Genomic DNA, 20,166 nt, shown 5'->3' on the forward strand with positions numbered 1-20,166 from the left:
GTGACAAGGGGAAAGTCCCCTCTCTCCAAAAAAAAAAATCTATAAGGAAGCACACCTTAAGTTTACAAAACTCCATCTGAACGAACCAAACCAGCCAACCACAATAATTCTGGAATGACAGCATTTGCACTGAGGACACTAAAGTGGAGATGTTTGGTCATCATTTATGGTGCCATGTTTGGTGAACACGAGGACTGAGGATTGAGGATTTTGAAAACCTGGATTAGGTCCCCACGCAGTCTCCGCTGCTATGTATTTTTCCCCCCCACATGGTTTTTTTAATGTTTACTTACTTTTTGGAAAATATAAATCTGTTATGTTTGGTGAGATTTCTCGGTTTAAAGTTAGTGATGACAACACCATTGTGATTCAGACCCTGAGTAATAAAAATCACAGAACTAAAGGAGGGTGGACTTTCCTCTTCCAGCAACTATACCAAGTTTATTGACGTGTATCGCGCTTTGTCATCTGGACAGCTCAGACTGCCACCACAACCCCATCTGACAATCAACTTGAACTTCAAGACGGACAAAGATTTTGGTAACATTTTAGGTGTTTAGGTACTGCAAAAATGTATCTATTACACATTTACTGTGCTGTAACAAGGCTTCTTTTGGTCTTCATAACACTTTGAAACATCAGGAGATAGATTACTCATCTCTGTGCAATGCAACATATTGACATGACGGTAAAATTACTTGTTAATAAGAAGGATTCACAGATCTTATATTAAAACTAGCTGTGTAAGCCTGTGCTGTAAAAAGCCTGGGGCTCCCAGAAACCATGGATTCTGGCACTTCAATCAATCAATCGCATCAGTTGTGAATTAGTGGCTCCTCGGAGGTTTTGTTTTGCTGATGTGCTCGTCTCTGTTGTCTGTCAGCGGCTAAGCAGGTTTCTCTCTCCTTGGAGGTTTCGTTTTGCCGATGTGCTTGCCTCGCTTGTGTATTAGCGACGGCAGTTTCACTTTGGCGACAGAATTGCTTTCTTTGAGCTTCATGCTGCAGCCTCACACTTTCAGGCCGGACAGACAGACAGACAGACACAACTCCATGCGTAGACGTTAATATTTAAGATACAGTGCCTTGTGAAAGTGATCACCCCCTCTGTGTTTGTTCAGTTTTGTCCAATTACAATCTGGAATTAAAATGGATTTTCTAAAATGGACTTAACAACATAGTCCAAATTGTTGAAGTGGAATGAAAATAAAATACCTCCTCGTACACACATATATACAGTATATATACACTCACCTAAAGGATTATTAGGACCACCATACTAATACGGTGTTTGACCCCCTTTCGCCTTCAGAACTGCCTTAATTCTACGTGGCATTGATTCAACAAGGTGCTGCTGAAAGCATTCTTTAGAAATGTTGGCCCATATTGATAGGATAGCATCTCGCAGTTGATGGAGATTTGTGGGATGCACATCCAGGGCACGAAGCTCCCGTTCCACCACATCCCAAAGATGCTCTATTGGGTTGAGATCTGGTGACTGTGGGGGCCATTTTAGTACAATGAACTCATTGTCATGTTCAAGAAACCAATTTGAAATGATTCGAGCTTTGTGACATGGTGCATTATCCTGCTGGAAGTAGCCATCAGAGGATGGGTACATGGTGGTCATGAAGGGATGGACATGGTCAGAAACAATGCTCAGGTAGCCCGTGGCATTTAAACGATGCCCAATTGGCACTAAGGTGCCTAAAGTGTGCCAAGAAAACATCCCCCACACCATTACACCACCACCACCAGCCTGCACAGTGGTAACAAGGCATGATGGATCCATGTTCTCATTCTGTTTACGCCAAATTCTGACTCTACCATTTGAATGTCTCAACAGAAATCGAGACTCATCAGACCTGGCAACATTTTTCCAGTCTTCAACTGTCCAATTTTGGTGAGCTCGTGCAAATTTTAGCCTCTTTTTCCTATTTGTAGTGGAGATGAGTGGTACCCGGTGGGGTCTTCTGCTGTTGTAGCCCATCCGCCTCAAGGTTGTGCGTGTTGTGGCTTCACAAATGCTTTGCTGCATACCTCGGTTGTAATGAGTGGTTATTTCAGTCAAAGTTGCTCTTCTATCAGCTTGAATCAATTGGCCCATTCTCCTCTGACCTCTAGCATCAACAAGGCATTTTGACCCACAGGACTACCGCATACTGGATGTTTTTCCCTTTTCACACCATTCTTTGTAAACCCTAGAAATGGTTGTGCGTGAAAATCCCAGTAACTGAGCAGATTGTGAAATACTCAGAGCGGCCCGTCTGGCACCAACAACCATGCCACGCTCAAAATTGCTTAAATCACCTTTGTTTCCCATTCTGACATTCAGTTTGGAGTTCAGGAGATTGTCTTGACCAGGACCACAGCCCTAAATGCATTGAAGCAACTGCCATGTGATTGGTTGATTAGATAATTGCATTAATGAGAAATTGAACAGGTGTTCCTAATAATCCTTTAGGTGAGTGTATACATATATAAAAATCGCGACTGGTCTCCCCTCGACTTTCTTGTATACTCAGATATGGGGATGGATATTTAAGGAGTATTTTTATATTATGTACATTAAAGATTGATCAACAGCAAATCAAATCAAATTAATAATATATTGAACAATTATTATAAAAGTAAAGTTTAATAAATCGGAATCTGCATTTGCATGGATAAAAGGTAAAGTACCACTTCCGGTTAGCGGAAATAGCTCAAAAGTTGACAGAAATCTACGTTTTGTACCTAATACTTGTGTGCAAAATTTGGTTGACCTAAGTGAAAGTGTACTCACGTTATTGCGTTTACATACAGACAAACACAGACACACACACATACACAGACAGACAGACACACAGTCATAATTCCAAAAATGGTATTTTCAGACTCAGGGAGGTCTAAAACACCGAGGTTCATCAAACTCTCGAAATGGAATTTTTCAAGGATTCCAATACTTTCCCTAAACTTCATATACGAGAAAGTCAGGGAGGTCTAAAACGTCAAGATTCATCAAAATTTCGACAGTGAATCTTTGGACAATTACAATACTTTCCATATACTTCGTATACGAGAAAGTAAAAAAGTAAAAACAGAAGAGTTGTGCGTGCATATGTATTCATCCTCTTTGCTATGACAACCCACATTAAAATCTCGTTCAACAAATTAACTCCAGAAGTGACAGAATTTGTTGATTAAGCTCCACCTGTGTGCAACCAAAAAGTCACATGATATCCTATTTTGAAAGGCCCCTAACCCTGCAACACCACTAAGGAAACAACATGAAGACCAAGGGGCACTCCAGACAGGTGAGAGACAAAGTGGTGGAGAAGTGTAGACCAGGGCTGGGTTATAAAAAATTTCCCAAACAGCACCATCAAATACATTATAACACAATGGAAAGAATATGGCATCAGTACAAACCTGACCAGAGCAAGGAAGGCATGAACCGGGGCTGCAACAAAGATACCAAAGATAACATTGAAAGAGATGCAAAGATCCAGAGAAGAGATGGGAGTATCTGTTCGCAGGACCACTTTAAGCCGTACACTCCATAGAGCGGGGCTTTATGGTAGAGTGGCCAGAAGAAAGAAAAAAATAAGAAAACCCATCTGGAGTTTGCCCAACAGCACACGGTGGAATCCCCAGACACATGGAAGAAGGTTCTTTGGTCAGATGAGAGTAAAATTGAACTTTTTGGCCAATGTGTGAGACGCCAAGTGTGACACAAACCTAACACTTCCCATCTTCCCGAGAACACCATACCCACAGTGAAGCATGGTGGTGGCCACAGAATAACTAGTCAGGATTGAAGGAAAGATGGATGTCACTAAATACAGGACAATTTTCTTACCTTCCAGCAGGACAATGAATGACCCTCAGCATACTGCTAAAATGACACGGGTGGGTTTAAAGGGAAACATTGAAATGACTTGGAATGGCATCATCAAAGCTCAGACCTCAATCTAATAGTGTTGCTTGAAGGTGGCTGGACACCAAGGCAACCCATCTTATTTGATGCTGTCGGGCAGGTTGTCCTCGAAGACATTACTGAAATCCCAGCAGTGAGATGTGCTAAGCTGATGGAGACATTTAACAAGAGACGTGCAGCAAAAGGGGGCTCTACAAAGAATCAAAGACCTATCTATGCACACTCAGGAATTCTGATTTTTTTAGTTTGCGTCATAAAACTAGATATTTTACACCTTTAACGTGGTAGGCATGTTGTGTAAATCAAATGGTACTAACCTACAACTCCAAAATTCATATTTAATTCCAGGCTGTAATGTGACAAAAAAGGACAAACACAGAGGGGGATGAATAATTGTGTCTCAGGCCACTCCAAAGTGACGTTTCTTGAGCAGGTCACATGACAGAGATGGATAAACACTTTACTGATGCTTTGTGAGTGTTATGAAGACCCAAAGAAGTATTTATTACGGTCTTGTTACACAATAGTAAAGGAGAAATAGGTGTTTTAAGTACCTAAAGTAAAGATTTTTAATATAAAGGTTGCAAGAGATGGCCAGGAACCCTGCCCCGCCGGGATGCCTGGAGGAAGGAGAAACCAGGAGAGTGGCGCTTCTTTTCCCTGGACACTCGGCCGGTCCTTGATCCCTAACCAAACCAGGGATGGTGTATGCCCGGAGTGTTTCCAGGTGCAAGAGCAGCACTTCCGCCACACTGGGGAGTGCTGCCGGAAGTTGGTCATCAGGCACCTGGAGCACACCCTGGTGTGTATAAAAGGGGCCGCCTCCCTTCATTCAATGGCTGCAGTCGAGAGGAAGAAGACAGAGCTCCGTGGAGGGGAGTGGAGGCGGTGAAGGATTTGATAAAGGACCGGAAAGAAGGGTGATTGGTACAGGAGCACTGTGTGCTGTGGACTTGTAAATATTAGGATAAATAAACGTGTGCAGTTTAAGATACGAAGGTGTCTGTCTGTCTGTGTCCGGGGCTGGCTTCCACAAGGTTCAAATTAAGCCAATTACAATTTTTGAGAACTGAATTTTTAAACGGTTAAGATTAGAAATATACCGCAAACTAGGAGGCATGGTTTGTTGTCAGGGCCGGGACTCAAAAAGTGAATCAGTAAGACCTTACCTGCGAGATCCCAACATCAAGCTAAAATTTGCAGTGCTGCTTCATTTAATACAGCTACAATAGCTATCTGCTCTCAAATAACCAATTCTTTTAAATCACTGCTGCATGTAAAACTTTAAATTGGTGTGCTTTGAGAAGTGGTGCCAGAAATAACAGTCACAGGGACGTCGAATTAGCGGTCAGGCTGGTTTTTCACTCTGAACACAAAGTGCGTTTTTTTTTTCTCTCTCTCTCTCTCTCTCTCCATGGCTTGTGTGATCTCCCCGCAGTCGATGGTTACCTTTCTCAGATTTCTCCTCCGTCCCTGACCCTGACTGGCTGCCCAGGCTGGATGGAGTGCACGATGGGAGGGGCGGGGCCAGCAGACTCTTGAGCTCCTCGTTGCCCTGGACGACTTCGCTGCAGTCGGAGCCGTTGACAGAATCGCTGAGCGCTGACAGCACAGAGGATGTGCTCTTTGTCTCACTTAAAGGGCTTTTAGAGTTGTGACCTGAGGAGAGAAAATGGCTCAGTTTCAAAGCCGGAAGATGTGAAGGGAGGAAGTGGGGGTTGGCAAAATACTCCTTTAAAAAAAAAAAAAACAAACAGCTGAGGAGTTCAGTAACCAGCACACGGCGAAACCACAGAAAGTATTTGGAGAAAGGGTCATATGAAGAAGAAAGACCACCTACTGAAATGTTTTTTAACACACAGCCATATGAAAAAGTTTGGGAACCCCTCTTAATGCTTAGGATTTTTGTTTCTCATTGGCTGAGCTTTCAAAGTAGCAGCTTCCTTTTAATATCTGACATGTCTTATGGACACAGTAGTATTTCAGCAGTGACGTTAAGTTAATTGGATTAACAGAAAATATGGAATATGCAAAATTAGACCGGTGCATAAATGTGGGCAACAGAGATATGACATCAATACTTAGTTGAGCCTCCTTTCGCTAATCTAACAGCCTCTAGACGCCTCGTGTAGCCTGTGATGAGTGTCTGGATTCTGGATGGAGGGATTTCTGACCATTCTTCATTACAAATCTCTCCAGTTCAGTTCAATTTGATGGACAGCCTGCGTCAAATCATCCCATAGATTTTCAGTGATCTTCAAGTCAGGCGACTGTGACGGCCATTGCAGAACATTGTACTTCTCCCTCTGCATGAATGCCTTTGTAGATTTTGAACTGTGTTTTGGGTCATCGTCTTGTTGGAATATCCAACCCCTGCGTAACTTCAACTTTGTGACTGATGCTTGAACATTATCCTAAAGAATTTGTTGATATTGGGTTGAATTCATCCGACCCTCGACTTTAACAAGGACCCTAGTCCCTGAACTAGCCACACAGCCCCACAGCATGATGGGACCTCCACCAAATTTGACAGGAGGTAGCAGGTGTTTTTCTTGGAATGCAGTGTTCTTCTGCCATGCAAAGCGCTTTTTGTTCTGACCAAATAACTCAATTCTTGTCTCATCGGTCCAAAGCACTTCGCTCCAAAATGAATCTGGCTTGTCTAAATGAGCATCCGCATACAACAAGCAACTCTGTTTGTGGCGTGAGTGCAGAAAGGGCTTCTTTCTCCTCACCCTGCCATACAGATGTTCTTTGTTCAAATTGCCCTGAATTGTAGAACGATGTACAGATACATCATCAGCAGCGAGATGTTCTTGCCGGTCTTTGTAGGTGATCTGTGGGTTGTCTGTAACCACTCTCACAATCAAGCCCATGTGCCGCTCCTGGATTTTTCTTGGCCTGCCAGACCTGTTGGTTTAACAGCAACTGTGCCTGTGGCCTTCCATTTCTTGATTCCATTCCTTACAGTTGAAACTGACAGTTTAAACCTCTGAGATGGCTTTTTGTAGCCTTCACCTAAACCAGGAGACTCAACAATCTTTTTTTTCAGATCTTTGGAGAGTTGCTTTGAGGATCCCATGCTGTCTGTCACTCTTCAGAGGAGAGTCAAAGGGAAGGAAGCACAACTTGTGATTGACCACCTTAAATACCTTTGACCACTCATGATTGGACACTCCTGTCTGTGAAGTTCAAGGCTCAATGAGCTAATCCAACCAACTTGGTGTTGCAAGTAATCAGTATTGAGCAGTGACAGGCATTCAAATCAGCAAAATGACAAGGGGACCCACACTTTTGCACAGCCAGTTCTTCACATTTTATTTAATTTAATACAACTAAATACTGCGTCACTGAAAATGAAAACAGTACTCAGTACTCAGACGTTCCTAGGAAATGACAGACATACCACTGTTATCGTTTTTGTTGGAAGGAGAGTCAATTATTATACAGGCTGAGAGGGGTTTCCAAACTTTTTCATATGACTGCATGTGGACATATCAAGATTTGACCTTCATTTAAAGAGTATCTATAAATAAAGGTGATACAAGCGTAAATCAAAAAGTAAAGGCAGTTTGAAAATTACGCGGTAACCACAATGGATGGAAGCTGACACAATACAAACAAACTCATGATGGCTTATGGGTAATTCAAACACGCTCAGCCCAGAGCTCTGACACTAGTCTACAGTCGGGGCCAAAAGTTCTGAGAATGACCCAAGTGTTGGTTTTCACAAAGTTTGCTGCTTCAGTGTTTTTAGATCTTTTTTATCAGATGTTTCTATGGTATACTCAAGTAGAATTGACACAGTTGGAAACTTGTTAAGGGTAAATTCACACAAACATTACAAAGTTTTTCTTTACACAAAGAATGATAGACACTTGGAATAAGCGACCAAGTAGTGTGGTAGACAGTAAGACTTTAGGGATTTTTAAAACTCGACTTGATGTTTTTTGGAAGAACTAAGTGGATAGGACTGGCGAGCTTTGTTGGGCTGAATGGCCTGTTCTCGTCTAGAGAGTTCTAATTATAAGCATTTCATAAGTTTCAAAGGTTTTTATTGACAATGACATGAAGTTTATACAAAGAGCCAATATTTGCAGTGATGGCCCTTCTTTCTTTTTCAAGACCTCTGCAATTTGCCCTGGCATGCTGGCAATCAACTTCGGGGCCAAATCCTGACTCATGGCAACCCATTCTTGCCCAATCAATGCTTGGAGTTTGTCAGAATTTGGGGGTTTTGTTTGTCCACCAGCCTCTTGAAGATTGACCAGAAGCTCTCATGGGATTAAGGACTGGGAAGTTTCCTGGCCATGGACCCAAGATGTTGATGTTTTGTTCCCTGAGCCACTTTTACCATATATACTCATGTAAGGCGGGTCTTGAAACCCGAAAAATCGATCATAAAAAAAGCAACGTTGGCACTGTTTTGTGTTTTTTGTATCTCACACCCTCATACACCTTTATCGTAAGAGCATCTCTTGTCTATGATGGAGCGTTCGATCAGAAGAAAATATGAAGCTGGTTTTAAATTAAAAGTCATTGAAGTGGTGAAAGAAATTGGTAACTGCGCTGCTGCAACAAAATTCAATGAGTCTGAGAAAACTGGTGTGAGATTGGAGGAGGCAAAAAATATGTCATAGTTTTAAACGGGCGTATAAGTCGGGGTCTGATCAATTTTTCGGGTTTCAAGACCCGACTTATACGTGAGTAAATACGGTATATGTCTAATGTTTTTATTTTATTTTTTAGAAGACTTTTTGACTGTGGATGGTTCGTTGTAAACAGAAGCTTGCTGTCTGTTGAATCAGATTAACGAGAGTATGTTTTACATATCAAGACAAAATGGAAAACATAAAAAACGAGGGCTGAGACCACAACAGAACTCAGCATACCTGGAAAGCATTCATAAGCACCATCTACTAGGCTGCATGCTGTTTGGTTCGAAATATTTTGAAACTATGAAACTGTTGGAAAAGTCATCATGGAGGCATCTAATTGGTCATGCCTTGCAATTTTTACTCTTGTAATCTGACATTTATAGCAGGCGAGATCATCAACTACCATTGTTAAATTTGACGTCCCTTCTGACTAGAAATGGATGTGCAATGGGTGCTCTGAGATGTTGATGGAGAAGTTTAGAGAAGGCCAGAAGGAGTTGCATTGTGTCTTTGTGGACCTGGAGAAAGCAAATGACAGGGTGACTGAGAGGAGCTGTGGTATTGTATGAGGAAGTCGGGAGTGGCAGAGAAGTATGTAAGAGTTGTACAGGATATGTATGAGGGAAATGTGACAGTGGTGAGGTCTGCGGTAGGAGAGATGGATGCATTCAGCGTGGAGGTGGGATTACATCAGGGATCGGCTCTGAGCCCCTTTCTTATTTGCAATGATGATGGGCAGGTTGACAGACGAGATTAGACAGGAGTCCCCATGGACTGTGATGTTTGCTGATGACATTGTGATCTGCAGCGATAGTAGGGAGCAGGCTGAGGAGACCCTGGAGAGGTGGAGATAAGAGAGGAGAGGAATGAAGGTCAGTAGGACCACCAAGACAGAATACATGTGTGTGAACGAGAGGGAGGTCAGTGGAATGGTGAGGATGAGGGAGTAGAGTTGGCAAAGGTGGATGAGTTTAAATACTTGGGATCAACAGTACAGAATAATGGGGATTGTGGAAGAGAGGTGAAGAAGAGAGTGAACGCAGGGTGGGGTGGGTGAAGAAGAGTGTCAGGAGTGATTTGTGACAGACGGGTATCAGCAAGAGTGAAAGGGAAGGTCTACAGGACGGTAGTGAGACCAGCTATTTTATATGGGCTGGAGATGGTGGCACAGGAGACACAGCTGGAGGTGGCAGAGTTAAAGATGCTAACATTTGCACTGGGTGTGACAAGGATAGATAGGATTACAAATGAGGACATTAGAGGGTCAGCTCAAGTTAAAAGGTTGGGAGACAAAGTCAGAGAGGCGAGATTGTGTTAGTTTGGACATGTGCAGAGAAGAGATGGTGAGTATATTGGGAGAAGGATGCTAAGGATAGAGGTGCCAGTGAAGAGGAAAAGAGGAAGGCCTAAGAGATGATGAGAGAGGACATGCTGGTGATGTGATGGGTGTAACAGAACAAGATGCAGAGGACAGAAAGATATGGAAGAAGATGATCCGCTTGTGGCAACAGCTAGCAGGAGATGTTTAATGCATATTTTTTTGTCCGACATTCCAAGGGTGCACTGTTTTGCCATATGCATCGTATTTGGATTTAGTGCATCATCTCATGCTTCGTAAGTATATTATTTTGGAGGTGAGATTAACACAAATGTGCTGTTTGACCTTTTTCAATATGCAGGCCCTATAAGCCTCCACACTTAACTTGGAGCATCTGTGGTGTTTCCCATAAAATCCATCCAACTTAACAGAGAGTGGTTTTGTTTACTCCATGGGCTTTACAGTCTCCAGATCTCACGTCCAAACTGAGGACCACTAGAATGAGGTAGAATAGCAGGCTGGTGTCTAAAAAACCTGTAGAAGATGTGCGATTCTGCTGAGGCACTGGAGACCAAAAAGCATCTTTCTGCATCCATGCCTTGGAGAACTTGAGCTGTCATGGAGACAAAAGGTTGAGGGGAATGGGGAGGTAGGGGAAGGGCTTCTGGTACTAGACAGATGGACCTAATAAAGTGCCTACTAAGTATACACATACTATACTGATCCAAAATGGATGCTTATCACCAAAGATTAGGAAGTCAAATATTTACATTCAGAGATTAGAGAAGGTAACCAACCATGAAGTGACCTTCCTCACACACTGCTCACTTTCACTTTTTAACCGTCGACCTGCATCATTCAGTATCCTAGAAAGCCTCAGTGTAAACTGGGAACACTGGCACTGTTGAGTCACTTCTGGACCTAAAATGATTCCAACAAGGCCATAAAAAATGAATACAAAAATATTAACAACAGGAAGGGTAGGAATAAACTGGTGGATCACAGGACATCAACACAAAGTAATGGGGCTGCCCTTTGCCCTTCTAAATGAGGACGCTCTGCCCTGCTGTTTGTGGGGTCCCTGGTCCATTTGCCCACACACCTTTTGCACTCTCTCTCTGTACTTGGACCACTTTTCGTCTAAGTTTAGCTGGCAAGTAAGAAATCAGTGGTTTTAATTCCAAAGCATAAGGAATATCCTTTGGAACTACTGGTGACCATCCCTCTAACAGTCGTCCCCCTTCTTGGGCCCAGTTGTGACCAAAGCTCCTAAATAAAGGCCCGGCAACCACCAGGCTGTCCAGAATTATAGGTATCAGGAAGCCTCGTGATTGGACGGGGGACCTCCTGACTTCTGTCCGTCTCCCACCATCTTCCTTGTTTCTCTATTTCTAAGAAATGCTTCTGCATTTTCCTGTGATTTTTGTTAGTTTTGACATTTATTTACACATTCATAGCAAGTCATGGACATTGGTGGTATATACCCATGGTGCTCTGTGACTAATTACAGCCAAAATGGTGTCACTTGTCATAGAGGTGGGCTGCTGATGTTTGTGAGACTTCATAGCCAGAAGTACAATGTACACAAATATGTATGCAAGCAAAAAAAAAAAGAAAAGTTGTGTTTGCGACTCTCAAATTGAAGAGAGGATTGTCTCAATCAAATGCTATCCAATGTGTTAACTAGATTGAAATATAAGGTATGTTTTGGCCCAGTTGTATTGTGTCATAATTAAAAACATATCAAGCAAATGATCGATTGCTTTTCAATACTACACCACGCAACTTTTGTGTCCGTTTAAAATGCAGTTCAAAAAGTGTAGTGCATTGATTTTGTCAATGCCCACAGATTGTGTGCCATTGCTAAAATCAAAGCAAACATATCGCATTTTGCTAGCAGCAGCTCCCTGTCTGTTCCATTTTGATTCAGGACCACCAAACAAGCAAATGCAATGCATGTTATTGCTACAAATGTTTGGGATGGGTCATCCATTGAAATGTCAAAAGCAATGAATTTTACTTCTACAAATTTTTAGGATGCGCTGTTTGGGATGCACCATCTGTTGGAATGGCAAATGTAATGCGTTTTATTACTACAAATGTTTATTATGTGCCATCTGTTGGAATGAAGAACAACAACAATATTTATTTATATAGTACATTTTTATACAACTGTGGTGGGCTGGCGCCCTGCCCGGGGTTTGTTTCCTGCCCTGCGCCCTGTGTTGGCTGGGATTGACTCCAGCAGACCCCCCGTGACCCTGTAGTTAGGATATAGCGGGTTGGATAATGGATGGATGGATGGATTTTCATACAAATCATGATAATAATAATAATAATTCTATTGCATTTATATAGCGCTTTTCTCACTACTCAAAGCGCTTAGTAATTGAAGGTTAAGGGCCTTGCTCAAGGGCCCAACAGAGCAGAGTCCCTATTGGCATTAACGGGATTCGAACCGGCAACCTTCCGATTGCCAGTGCAGATGTAGCTCAAAGTGCTTTACAGGATGAAGGAAGAGAAAAAAGACAAAATATAAAAATAGGCAATACTAATTAACATAGAATAAAAGTAAGGTCCGATGGCCAGGGAGGACATTACTACAAATATTTGTGATGTGCCATCTGTTAGAATGAGAAATGCAATGCACTTTATTGCTACAAATGTTTGTGAGTTATTAAGTGTGACAAGCCCTCCAACTCAAAAGTCATGTATGTGTGACACCAGCCTAAGTATGGGGTATAGTGCAGCCTAGTGGTGATGGCCCACTTTCACTTGGATAGCTACAAAGGAGTTCTTGCTCCTGTATCTGACGGGGTTAGCTGAGCTGACGTCCAAGTCCTGCTTTGGCCTACACATATAACATTCATTCGTAAATGATCTGAAAAGTGTACCTGTATGACCTCCGCTGATGTGCGTCTTCATCTCCCCTTCTTCGGTGCACACAAACTCACAAGTGCTGCAACAGATGGAGAACATCCACTGCTCCTTGTCTACATGGAGTGACATGTGGCTGACAAACTGGGCATTGAGCTCCGTCTCAAAACCACACACATGACAGCTGCAGTGAACAGACAGCATGTTATTTTAGAAAACTTTGCTCCATTTTCATGCTATCATTTGAAAGAAAACAAACACTACATTAATACAATTGTTGGCTAAAACAAACATTGTGATGAAGGCAAACATTTAAAAAGCTCCTGTTTTGTGGATCAGAATTTAAAGTTGTGCCTAGCTTTAACTAAAGGCTTGAATCAGTGCAGACACCTGTATTGTGACAGTGCCACCAATGATGCCAGTGTTACATTGTGACAATGCCAACTGTTACTAAAAAGGTAGCTCTGCCGTGAACCACGGCTCCTTCACAGTTCTTCTTACCTGTAGTAGTAGGGGTAGTGTTTGCGATCGATACTTTCTGCTGTGACGGCGCTCACAATCTCATCTGCGTCTGTGCTCACGAGCTTCACTGAGTGGATCGTTAAGTGCTGGTTGAGGTTGGCACGGCACTTGGCAGCATAAGGGCACAAATGACACTTGTATTTCCTCTCCTCTGGAATAATAAAGAAAAACCCCACAGACTAAATTAACAAATGACAGCTACACAGGAGGTGTGATCATAAAAGAATATTTAATGTTTTATTTTATATGTTCCTAACCTTATGTAGTTTGTAGTGATCGCAGAGGAAAAATTTTAATCTCATTTTCATGCAGAATGGAGATAACACATTTTCTGATAGAATAAACAGGTATGGAGAGCAATGCTGGACAACAGCAACCAAATATAAAAAATAAAATCCCAATTACTCATGTCACAAAATTTCAGCCATATAATGACAGTGTCATTTACTTTTACTAAAACCCCATCTTACTAAATGGACAAATGTCTGTGTATCTGTGTTTCCATTCGGTTGCTAGGTCTCTGCATTTGCTATTTGGATTGGAATTCATAAAAGCAGTGCTAATGTTTGTGATGAGCCATCTGTTGGAATGACAAATGCAATGCATTTTATTATAATAAATGCTTGTGATGCACATTCTGTTGGAATGTCAAATTCAATCAATTTTATTATCACAAATGATGGTAGTTTGTCATCTGTTGGAGTGACAAATGCAATGCATTTTATTATTACAAATGATTGTGATGCACCATCTGTGGAAGTGACAAACGCAGTGCATTTTATTATTACAAATGATTGAGGTGTGCCATCTGTTGGAGTGACAAATGCAAAGCATTATAAAATACATCTCAAATGATGGTGCACTGCAATTGTTAATGCTGAAGTCAACATTGATTATTTACACTTCAGTCAATCTAAGATGGGTAGCACAGCTAGTTGCTAAATAAATCCCCTTTGGATAAAGCTCTCATGAATGAAAATAGAACAGAGAAAGGGCATTTGAAAAATGATGGACTGAAGGCCAGAGGTCCACATGATCATCATCATCTAATTTTTCCATGTGAAGCCTGAAAACCATGAGGACTGATTGAGATCATTTATGTGAGGTAGAATGCCTTATCGTGGCCGTGGAACCCCTGCAGATTTTATTTTTTATTTTGTTTTATCTGTCCTCCCTGACCATCGGACCTTGCATTATTCTTTGCTAATTAGCATTGCCTAATTTTACTTTGATATTTTTTCTTTCTTCATCTTGTAAAGCACTTTGTGTGATGTCGTTTGTATGAAAACATGCCATAGAAAGAAATATTGTTTATTGTGCTTAATTACGTTTTCCTCCTCTTTTTTTCTTTTCTAATTATTTCATGTGTACCCTAAATGAGACTGTTCAATATCATACCCTTGGTTTACTGTTATTGCTATTACTGCATTAAGACTTGTTATGCTTGTTTTGGACACATCTTTAACACCATCACCTGGGTTTATTATCTGGGGATATCATCTTAATGCACTAAAATTGCTGAAGATTATATGTATGTGTATGTGTATGTATATATGTGTATATATGTGTGTATGTATGTGTATGTGTGTATATATATATATATATATATAGTATATATATGTATATATATGTATATATATATATATATGTATATATTAAGTGCAAAATTCTTTTTTCTTTTTTTTCTTTTTCCTCTTTTAAAGACTATATTGGTAACAGATATCTCTATCTTTTAACCTTAAAGCGCCACTGCATGGGGGCTTGATGTGCTTTGGGCGTGCTCTGTCTCTGGGTATGTCAGAGGACTGGGACTGCATGAAGTGGGTTTTAGCCTCACCTGGGGAGGCAAAAAGGGAGGGTGGGGGTTAAGGGGGGAAGAGAAAGAGAGCAGGCTTGATCTATATCTAATCTATCATCTCAATCTTTATAATTATAACTATCAACGTAATAATAAGCTGCATGGCAACAACTCTTGGGGGAATAGGAAATTAAGACCTAAACTATTTCACTTCCAGTTAAGACTATAAAATGACATCAAAAACTCAGAATCAGTGTCTCCATGATGGGACAGTTAACTTCGTAAGCTGGAATGTTAAAGGCCTGAATCACGAATTAAAGAGAAAGAAAGTACTTTCTCACCTAACAGGTCTAAATGCTAAAATAGTATTTTTACAGGAAACCCACTTACTAAGTAAGGATCAGTTCCGGCTGCAAAAGACTGGACTGGCCAAATGTTCCATTCTAGTTTTACAAAGAAAACTAGAGGGGTGGGAATTCTCATACATAGAACAGTACCATTTGTAGCATCAGATGTAGTATTGGATCCTGCAGGGAGATATGTGATGGTCATGGGAGACTTATCTAACTGTAAAATGATTTTGATAAATGTTTATGCACCTAATGTTGATGATAAGGAATTTATACAAAATTTATTTGCATCCATTCCCAATCTGAACACTCATAAACTTATAATGGCTGGGGACTTTAATTGTGTTCTAAATCCACTTTTAGATAAGACTTCCTCCACAGGGGAACGCAACTAACACCGCAAAGATAATTACAAAGTTTATAACTGATCACAACTTATCAGATCCCTGGAGGTTTTAAACCCAAATTCAAGAACATATTCTTTCTACTCACCAGTACATCATTGCTACTCAAGGATTGATTACTTCTTTATAGATAATAACTTCTTGCCTAAGATTAAATCTTGTAAATACGATGCTATTGTTATTTCAGACCATGCTCCGATGATCTTGGAGCTGAAATTACTAAGCCCCATACACTCACCCGCAGATGGCCTCAATCCGCTTCTATTAGCTGACGAGAATTGTACTGAATTTATATCCAAACAAATTGAATTCTTTCTAGAGACAAATACATCCCCTGAGATCTCTGCAGGAATACTCTGGGAAACTCTTAAGGCCTTCTTAAGAGGACAGATTATCTCATATCTTTCCCACAGAAATAAATCCGAGCGAAGAAAGTAGCAGAGATAAAAGCGAAATTACTAAAATAGATGAAGAACATGCCAGACTACCAAGCGAGACTCTACATAAGAGGAGGCAGGCTCTACATTCAGAATTAAACCTCTTGACAACTAAAGAAACCGAACAACTAATTTACAAATCCAGACATCATTATTATGAACATGGAGAAAGCTAATAAGCTTTTAGCGCAACAAATTCACAAGCAAGATGTATAACGCAATCTCGTAATTACTAACACGAATGGAGATAAAATCATCGAACACAAAAATATAATGTACACTTTTAGAGACTACTATAAATCCCTATATACTACTGAGTTTAAAGAAGACAATATACAATCTAATGCATTTCTGGATAAATTACAGATACCACAAATTGGCGCTTTTAGTGTGGAGGAACTCGATAAACCTCTGTCATTATCAGAATTACTGGATGCTATAAAGTCACTCCAAGGTGGAAAAGCAGCAGGCCCTGACGGCTACCCTGCAGAGTTTTACAAGAAATTCTCCGCTCAGCTAGCTCCGTTCCTATTAGCAACATTTACAGAAGCCAGAGATAACCAATCTCTTCCACAAACCTTTCGCCAAGCACTAATCACTGTCTTTCCAAAACAAAATAAGGACTTATTACAATGTGCATCATACAGACCAATTTCACTTCTGAATAACGACGTTAAAATACTCTCTAAAATCATAGCTAGAAGGATGGAGAAAGTGCTCCCCTCGTAATATCACAAGACCAAACTGGATTTATTAGGGGCCGACACTTATCTTCAAATCTTCGACGCCTGTTTAATGTAATATACTCACCAACTAAATCAAACACCCCAGAAATATTATTATCATTGGATGCAGAAAAAGCATTCGACATGATTGAATGGAAATACCTTTTACTATTTTGGAGAAGTTTGGGTTTGGCCCGAACATTTGTGCATGGATTAAATTACTGTATACTAACCCAGAAGCTTCAGTTTGCATCAATAACATTTGCTCAGACTACTTTAAACTAGAGCGTGGCACAAGACAAGGATGCCCTTTGTCACCACTGCTGTTTGCAATTGCCATTGAACCACTGGCAATACATTGTCGAAATACTGATCAGATAAAGGGGATTAGCAGAGAAGGACTGGAACAGAAAATCTCATTATATGCAGATGACATGGTACTGTATATATCGGACCCAGAAAATTCTGTGCCTGCAGTCTTAGCAGCACTCACAGAATTTCAAAAGCTCTCTGGTCTCAGAATTAATCTGAATAAAAGTGTACTCTTTCCGTGAATTCGCAAGCATATAATATTAGATTAGACACCCTTCCTTTTATCATTGCAGAACAGTTTAAATACCTCGGGGTAAACATCACAAGTAAACATAAAGCTCTTTATCAACAAAATTTAGTGCGTCTGCATGGAAAAAATTAAACAAGACTTGCATAGATGGTCAACCCTTCATCTCACACTAGCTGGAAGAATTAACACTGTTAAGATGAATATTCTTCCTAGGCTCCTTTTTATTTCAAAACATACCAATATACATTAATAAATCGTTCTTTAAGCAATTAGATTCAACAATAACCTCATTTATTTGGAATTCTAAACATCCACGCATCAAAAGAGCGACCCTACAAAGACAAAAGGCAGAAGGTGGCATGGCTCTACCTAACTTCCAGTTTTATTACTGGGCGGAAATATACAGTCGATAAGAACCTGGACACAAATAGAAGAACATACACAGGCATGGACCGCAATAGAAGTAAAATCCTGCAGTACTTCTTTGTATTCCTTGCTCTGCTCCAATAAACACACGTTATCGGCAATACACTAATAACCCAATTGTGCTCCACTCACTTAGAATCTGGAACCAATGTAGAAAGCATTTTAAGACGGAGAAGCTTCTTTCTGTGGCACCCTGCAAAAGAACCACCTCTTTCAACCCTCACAAACATATGCAGTTTTAATATCTGGAAAAATTTGGAATTAACTTGCTTAGAGATCTTTATATAGACAACGTCTTTGCATCCTATGAACAATTACATTCCAAATTTAACATTCCAGCTACAAATTTCTTTCACTATCTTCAAATCAGGAACTTTGTTAAACAGAACCTTCCAGATTTTCCTCATCTTGCACCCTCATCCACGCTGGAAAAATATTGCTCAATTTCAAGGAGTTAGACTCCATCTCTACAATATATAAAATCCTTTTACAATCCCTTCCTTTCAAAGATCCAAGAGGACACTGGGAAAATGACCTCTCAATTAATATATCAGAAAAGGAGTGGAAAGTAGCAATGCAGAGAATTCACTCAAGCTCCATATGCGCAAAGCATACAATTATACAACTCAAAATTATATATCGAGCACATCTGTCTCGACTAAAACTCTCCAAAATGTTTCCAGGGCATGATCCAACCTGCGAACGTTGCAACCAAGCCCCAGCCTCACTGGGTCACATGTTCTGGGCCTGCACCAAATTAACATTATTCTGGACAAAAATTTTTAATTACCTCTCAGACAGTCTTGGACTCACAATCCCTCCTAACCCATTAACAGCTGTGTTTGGGGTTCTTCCAGAGGGTCTTAAAGTGGAGAAAGACAAACAAATTGTGATTGCATTCACTACACTGTTGGCACGCAGACTTATTCTGATAAACTGGAAGAACCCAAACTTTCCTCTTTTAAGTCAGTGGGAAACTGATGTGTTATATTATTTAAAATTGGAAAAATCAAATACTCAGTTAGAGGATCTGTGCAGACTTTTTCAAAACATGGCAGGATCTAATCAGTAATATTTTGAAATGAGTTTATAAAGCACAGAGAATTTGTTGATTTAGGTATTTTTTACAAGCCTTAAATTTTACACCATTTGGCTTGCTCTCTCTCTCAAGGGTGGGGATCGATCTGTTCTTAGCATAATTCTTTTTTTTTTGTAAAAACTTGATTACTATGTATTGATTATAATAAAATTAATAAAAAAAAAAAAATATTGTTGTTGTAAAGCGCTGTGACGACGCGGGTTCGCTGCATACTCCCATCTTGTGTTCGGGGAGCCCTGAACCCGACACCATTGGTAATGTTACCGATGAGCATGGCAGTGAGGCACTACAAATGGAGCAAGGGGATGGTGTAAAAGTGCAAAGTGCTTTTATTTAAAACAACAACAACAAAACAGTGTCCAAATTAAATAGTGCAGTGCTTTCCAAAAGTCAATAATTAAATAATCCATAAAAACAGAGGTGAAATTGTGGAGGTTAAAAATATAGAAAAAAAAAGTCTGGAAGCAGTCTTTCAAACAATCCGGTGCATCCTTCTACTACTGCTTCACCCAAACGGGCCCCGCAACAGAGGAGTCACCTTAGCTGCAGCTGATCTGCTCTGCCTACTTCAGCTGATCGTATCACCTCACCGACCCCTGGCTCTGGTAGGCTCCTCCAAACAAAGACTTGGGATCTCCCAACGACAAGGGTTCTCATGCTGGGGAATCCACATCCCAAGTCCCGACTCCCGCTGTCTGAGACTCATCTGCCTTCCGGTCACTCCCGCGCTTCAAAATAAACTCAGTGGGAGCGACCACTACTTCTGCTCCTCAGGTGTCGGCCAAACACCCAAAGCTCCCTGCTCAGCTGCACGTGAGCCTGCACTCGTTCGCTTGCTCACTCTCCCGCACCGACTTTCTCCTCCTGCTTCCTGCCTTCTCCTGTAACCTCCCGTTCTTTCCTGTTCTCTTCTTTTTCCCTTTAGCCGACTTGCACTTCTATGTATGAAGAGGACGTGGTAGTTGTGGCAATCAGCAGCTCCTGGGAACAATTACGGATGCAGACCGCTTCTCACCTGTGCACTTAGGTGAGAAACGCCCACATCATGAACTGCTTCGGCCACACACCACCA

General features: G+C 40.9%; 1 protein-coding gene across 3 annotated transcripts in view; it reads right to left on the reverse strand.

The window, feature by feature from the left end:
- The window catches only part of znf827 (zinc finger protein 827), a 224,708-nt gene that overhangs the window by 37,115 nt on the left and 167,427 nt on the right, over positions 1 to 20,166 (reverse strand). For all 3 annotated transcript variants that reach the window (XM_039750210.1, XM_039750211.1, XM_039750209.1), the window contains 3 exons: positions 13,273 to 13,444; positions 12,789 to 12,955; positions 5,368 to 5,577 (listed from right to left, as the gene is read on the reverse strand). In XM_039750210.1, the coding sequence (XP_039606144.1) occupies positions 5,368 to 5,577; positions 12,789 to 12,955; positions 13,273 to 13,444 (549 nt within the window). The remainder of the gene's footprint in view (positions 1 to 5,367; positions 5,578 to 12,788; positions 12,956 to 13,272; positions 13,445 to 20,166) is intronic.

Source organism: Polypterus senegalus, chromosome 4 (assembly GCF_016835505.1).
Source record: "Polypterus senegalus isolate Bchr_013 chromosome 4, ASM1683550v1, whole genome shotgun sequence".
Taxonomy (NCBI): Eukaryota; Metazoa; Chordata; class Cladistia; order Polypteriformes; family Polypteridae; genus Polypterus; species Polypterus senegalus.